This window comes from Oncorhynchus kisutch, linkage group LG2, assembly GCF_002021735.2.
Source record: "Oncorhynchus kisutch isolate 150728-3 linkage group LG2, Okis_V2, whole genome shotgun sequence".
Lineage (NCBI taxonomy): Eukaryota > Metazoa > Chordata > Actinopteri > Salmoniformes > Salmonidae > Oncorhynchus > Oncorhynchus kisutch.
Window position 1 is genome coordinate 45,316,713 of NC_034175.2, and position 6,292 is coordinate 45,323,004.

General features: G+C 39.9%; 1 protein-coding gene across 1 annotated transcript; it reads left to right on the forward strand.

Moving 5' to 3' along the window:
- Positions 1 to 2,101: 2,101 nt before the first annotated feature.
- LOC109902627 (L-dopachrome tautomerase-like) lies at positions 2,102 to 5,753 on the forward strand. The gene is made up of 8 exons (XM_020499144.2): positions 2,102 to 2,684; positions 2,854 to 3,153; positions 3,280 to 3,380; positions 3,489 to 3,655; positions 3,866 to 4,045; positions 4,133 to 4,274; positions 4,401 to 4,602; positions 4,719 to 5,753. Exons 1-8 carry the CDS (start codon positions 2,393 to 2,395, stop codon positions 4,883 to 4,885), a joined length of 1,551 nt encoding a protein of 516 aa, XP_020354733.1. The 5' UTR covers positions 2,102 to 2,392; the 3' UTR covers positions 4,886 to 5,753.
- Positions 5,754 to 6,292: the final 539 nt, after the last annotated feature.

Consider the following 6,292-nt stretch of genomic DNA (forward strand, 5'->3'; position numbering starts at 1 on the left):
GTATTGAGGTGTTTTGACTGATGTCACGTTGATGCTAATATGCAGGGCCGGCTCCAGGGGGCCAACCAAATCTCGCTTAGGGCCCCGAAAGGCTTATGCCTATTTCTGAGTATTTCCTGTGTTTTCTTAGAATTTAATATAACTTCAGGACACCAGGGCCAGATAAGGTATCAGTAGGTGCCAAATCTCAGGAAAAAAACAAATATGTTCTACGTCTGAATAACGTCTGAATAACCAATTAGGTGCCTTTTGAGTAGTGTAACTTGGTGATTTTTGTTGTTGTTGTTGATTTCACCTCATTTTAGCATTCTGTCATTAAGAGCACATGTTCAATTTATTAAAAACATTTTCCCATCTCGAGGTTACATTTAAAAAGGGACTATAGTAAGTGCCTATTAAGTGCCAAAGAAAGTAACAGGGTTGACTATTTCATCTTAAATCAGCCATAAATCCCCTTGTGACAGGCGGAATGAAAGATTGTTGTCTGCAACAGTGAGGGGCAATTGAATGCAAGCGTCACAAGAAATTGTAATTGTGAAAAAAATGTCTAGCCTGTCTATTTATGGGTAACAGGGTTGGCGTGTTACGTTCAACCCACTCAGTTTTCCAACACAAAACCAGTGTCTGTAAAAAAAAAGAGTAGAACCAGCTCACCTGCTTTTACACTATGATTTGACTATTAGATGTTCAATGTTTCTTTAAATTCTTTTGAAAATAAAAAAAAATGTAAAAAGGAATAGTTTCACCATATTGAAACTAGAGTTCACTTCAGTTCACGTAACAGGGTTGACCTGAAAATGAGGGACAGGCTTTTTTTCTTTTTTTTTTAAACCTTAAAATGAATCCCTAATCACACGAAATCAATAATAATCTTTAGAAAGGACTCAACAAATTAACTAGGGCTTTACAATGATGGTGAACACTTAAATGGGCTCAAATCTCCATAGAAGTCACAGAGGGAAAGATCAACATGCTGATTTATTGCATTTTCCATGTGTTCTATATTAAAGGGAACTTCATTTAATATAATAGGCTTAAACAATTATATATTTGTGCACAATTTCTATTTAAAATATCAAAGGGACCCAAAAGGCACTCATTTCGTGGAACGACCCAGCTACAACCCATTTACCTGGTAATGCTTGTACTTTCTAAATCTATAGCAGGAAGAAATTGTACCATGTAACATTGGAGTGCTGGACTACAGTGACAAGCTGCACATAAGAAGTAACTTATACAACTGTGTACATACCCTCAAATACTTCTTTTCCAGCACACTTGCTGTCATTGTATTTCAAAGATGGCTCTCTAGCACCACCATGTGTTTCAATGGAGGCGTTGGGGTTCTATGTGACCGATTTCACATTCCATGAAATGCAAACGCTTGATTTAGGATATAATGTAATTCATTCAAAGTGTTCTAAAGATCTATTGAAATGAATGGTTAATCATAAGGATTTTTGAGTCTAAGAAAATATGATTGTTTGGAATACATGATGAGAAGCATCTGCACAAATTCTAAAGTTGTTTTGTTGAAAAGTGCATACTCATCGAGGGATGGGCAAACATTCAGTTGAACACATGATTTGAAAGAGGTCCTTAGGGGTCTATCAGATGATACCAGTATGACTATAGTCACATAATGTTGTAGAGTACATGAAAGGTTACTTAACAGTAAACAGAGAAAGGTAGACGCATGATGATAAAAAATGATTTCAAATGTTCAAATTGTTCATGACTGTGGAGATGAAACACCTACTGAACTATGCCTTTTTGCATTAAAAGCACCAAAGTTGAAATTCATGCCTTCGGCCAGAGGGCAGTTTTAGAAAGCCAAGGTAGAGTTGAAAGTGGTGTGAATAATGTCAAATAGTTACAGTTACTGTGGTACTTCTGTGGTTGGGAATGGGCATCCGATGAACGGTAGGAGAAAAAAACGAAGATTTATCTTGTCCCATGATCAATTGCCTGGAGGCCCAATACTTTTTATTTTTCTCATCCGCTACCACGGGTTCTTTAACTGAGGGCAAGCATTGTGCAAACATATGGACATCATTGTTCTCTGGGTTCTTAAAAGACACAGGGCAGGGCGGGTATTTTTATCACTTGTCCCCAGAAATGTTAGTGTATCATTTCTGGGAAGAACGGTTGAATTTACTGGAGGCCTGCAGCCCACTGTCAATGCTATCTGGAATTGTGCTGAATGGGTTGGAAATTACGAAGTGGGCCTTGAATTTTTATTTTTATTTTTAAATGGGAAAGACAAAGACCATGACATTTAATTAGTTACATCTCTGCGTCTTATTGGAACTTATTGACCACATCATTGCTGTGAACAGGTGTACAAATCAATTTTTTAGGGAGAAGGCAGAAGATTACAGTTGCGTGAAAGATGAGGGCTCTGGTGCTGGTTCTGGGTCTGGTTTGTTTTGTGACAAGGCCCGATTCTACGGAGGCCCAGTTTCCTCGAGTCTGCAGCACGGTGGAGGGGATCGTCTCAAAGCAGTGCTGCCCTGCTCTCGGCTCTGATCCTGCTAATGTGTGTGGAACTTTATCTGGACGAGGAAACTGCTCCGACATCAGAGTCAGTACCAAACCCTGGGGCGGACCATATCGAATGAGAAACCGAGATGACCGTGAAAGGTGGCCAACAAATTTTTTTAATCAAACTTGCAGGTGCTTCGGTAAGAATTGAAGTTATAATATTGAAAATGTTATACTGCAGACTTCCTCTAAGGGATCTCTATTATCTATATAAGAATCTAACTTTAGGTTAAAATTACATGTGAAAAGGGTATTAGTATGTTGTACAGCATAGCTACATTATGATCTATATTCCCTTCGTGTGTCTAGGTAACTTTGGTGGCTTCGACTGTGGCCAGTGTAAGTTTGGCTGGGCAGGACCAAACTGTGACGTACGTAAAGTCCCGGTGGTGAGGAAGAACATCCACTCTCTGACTCCAGCTGAGCTTCAGGAGTTTCTGGATGTGTTGGACCAGGCCAAGAACACCACCCACCCAGACTATGTCATCGCCACACAGCACTGGCTGGGCCTGCTGGGGCCCAATGGAACCCAGCCCCAGTTCTCCAATATTTCCATCTACGACTTCTTTACATGGCAGCATTACTACTCTGTCAGAGAAACACTGCTTGGTAAATGTGATGTACCACACAAACAACCAAACAAGAAAGTATAATGAGGACCATTTACAAGTGCACAATGTTAACCAATTGAATATCTATTACATATCTGTGACCAGTACGTTTAATCTTTACTAGGACCTGGACATCTTTTCAAACAGATTGATTTCTCCCACAAAGGACCTGCCTTTATAACCTGGCACAGGTACCACCTACTCAGTCTGGAGAGAGACCTGCAGGTAAGAGTGAGGAGGTAATTTCTGTGTGGCCTTATTTTTCTCACGAGTATGTACGTTAATGGGAAATGTCTACAGAATGTGTATAGCAGAATGACCTCTCTTCTGCAGAGACTGACTGGCAATGAGAACTTTGCTGTTCCATACTGGAACTTTGCCACAGGGCAGACTGAGTGTGACGTCTGTACAGACTCTCTCCTGGGGGGACACAACCCAGACAACCCCTCCCTCATCAGTAACCAGTCCAGGTTCTCCAATTGGGGAGTGGTGTGTAACAGGTCTGGAGCAATTTATGTCAAAACGCTGAGTGTATGTGGCCAAACATAGGTGAATGAGTATTTGTGTCTGTGCTTGCATGCCTTTTTGTGCATGTGTGCAAGCATGCACAGGAGCGCGTGTGTGTTTGTGTGTGTGTGCGTACCTTCACTTATGTGTACAGGGGATAGCATCTCTATTCATAATTAAATAACATCTGTCTTCTCTCCCAGCCTGGATGAATATAACCGCCTGGTCACTTTGTGTAATGGGACCAGTGAGGGACATATAAGGAGAGGACAGGTAGGGAGGAGCAACATGAGTCTTCCCACAATGAATGACGTCAGGAGCTGTCTCAGACTCAGAGACTTTGACAGTTCTCCCTACTACACTAACTCTACCTTCAGCTTCAGGTCATTTTCCTTCGATAAATCACTTTTTCTCTTGGCAAAAGTGTTATGTGTGTACGCTAACGATAAAATATGATCTGTTATTAACAGGAATTCTCTTGAAGGCTATGACAAGCCAGATGGCGAGGCAGAGCTTGACTCCTCAGTGGACAATCTGCACAACCTGGTCCACTCCTTCCTCAATGGAACCAGTGCTCTGTCTCACTCTGCAGCCAATGACCCCATCTTTCTAGTAATGAAAAATAAAATAAATAAGATAGAATTTAATTAAATAAAACAAAACAACTACATGTACATGTCATAATAATAGAAATGTGTTTTTACTTAGTTTGTGTAACTAAGAAATGTATTTGTATAGGTTCTCCATGCTTTCACCGATGCCATTTTTGATGAGTGGATGAGGAAGTCTGTTCCCCCAAACTCCAGTTTCCCCGATGAGATGGCCCCCATTGGTCACAACAGAGATTACAACATGGTGCCATTCTTCCCTCCTGTGACCAATGAAGAGATTTATGTTGCGTCTGACCAGCTGGGATATTCTTATGCCATCGCACTGGATGGTTAGTGATTCAACATTTCAACAGGCGTTTGCACTATGCATTCAACGCCAATAGCAAGAGAATGAAGTAAGCACCAATTCATTTCAGAATTTTCTTTCTTTCCATTTGTCTTTCAGAGAATGACGGTAATCCTGTATTTGTCGTGAGAGCTACTTTGACAGGCGTTTTCGTGGGCCTACTGGCTGTGCTCATGGTAGTCGTGGTTTATATGCTGCACAGGCGAAGAAAGCATGGCTTTGAACCCTTAATACAATACAATAGGAAGTACACAGACAACTCTTGAACCTTTCTTGAGCTAAAGTCTAACAGTAACTGAACGAAAGCCTACGGTTTATCTGTTTAAGCTTGTATGCAATGTTCATATTAGCGTAATACACAGTCATGGGATCAATTGAAACATACTGTAACTCAAGATAAGTACTTATTTCATCAACGTAAAATCAGAACAACACAAGGAATGAACCCATACAGAATAATGAACACTTACTGAATATTTATTCATTTATTGAGAGCCCATTTTCAGTTCCTGTTCTGTAAATGTTTGATTCTATGGTCTTGGACAAAAATGTAGTTTACGAGAATATATATTTGTACACCCTTTGATTCTGATTCTAGTTATGTTTCCTATCCTTTGTTGTCAATTAGGCCCCTTGCTTTTTGACATTTTTACTAACATGCCACTGACTTTGAGTAAAGCCAGAGTGTCTATGTACGTGGATGACTCAACACTATACACGTCAGCTACTCCAGCGACTGAAATGGCTGAAACACTTGAATGAAGAGTGGGCGGCAAGGAATAAGTTAGCCCTAAATATTTCTAAAACTAAAAGCATTGTATTTGGGACAAAACATTCAGTAAACCGTAAACCTCAACTAAATCTTAGATAATGTGGCACAGACACATGCATACACACACACACACACACACACACACACACACACACACACACACGATAACATATGCACTATACACACACCTACACATGGATTTAGTGTTGCAGATATGTGGCAGTTGTGGAGTAGGGGCCTGAAGGCACACAGTGTGTTGTGAAATATGTGAATGTATTGTAATGTTTTTAAAATTGTATAAATTGCCTTAATTTTGCTGGACCCAAGGAAGAGATCTGTAATAAATACAAATAGAAATGCAATTGTGTGCATTAAGTTTTACTTGAAATATATTATAACTCCATGGTTTACTCAATTCACTTCTTCTTTATAATTTCTATAACACATTCCATTAGGCCTTTTCCATTAATCCTACTGACTAATCCTGTTAAGTGCAGTGAACCTTATAGTACCCGTTTTATAAAGCAATGGCTCCCATACTGTGTGTCGGGACCTACTTGTGGGTCACAAGTGGGTCACAAGAGCCCATACTCAAATCCACATCCAGTTAAATGTTTTGAAGAAGAGGGTTTTATTAATCAATTATTAACTTATTATTTTGGTCTGGGTATGTTTTTGTCACTGCTTAACCCTGGTAGGTCATGAAGCAAAATGTTTGGTAACCCCTAGGAACGCGTAGAATTTACATACCTCTAGAATGTTATGTCAAAATGTATATTACCGCCTAAATAGACAGTAAGTTTATGGTTGTCATGAATCTTGCCATGGAGGCAGAACTGAGCTATTTCCGCTAGATGGGCCAACTGCAAAGTCAAAATGGGCTATATCGTAAAAATTCATG

What these genes read in the sequence shown, in the direction of transcription:
- LOC109902627 (XM_020499144.2), top strand. Translation starts at nt 2,393, where the DNA reads ATGAGGGCTCTGGTGCTGGTTCTGGGTCTGGTTTGTTTTGTGACAAGG. An exon ending in TCAAACTTGCAGGTGCTTCG is followed by an intron (nt 2,685 to 2,853) that starts GTAAGAATTGAA and finishes TCGTGTGTCTAG; the next exon opens with GTAACTTTGGTGGCTTCGAC. An exon ending in TGGGGAGTGGTGTGTAACAG is followed by an intron (nt 3,656 to 3,865) that starts GTCTGGAGCAAT and finishes CTTCTCTCCCAG; the next exon opens with CCTGGATGAATATAACCGCC.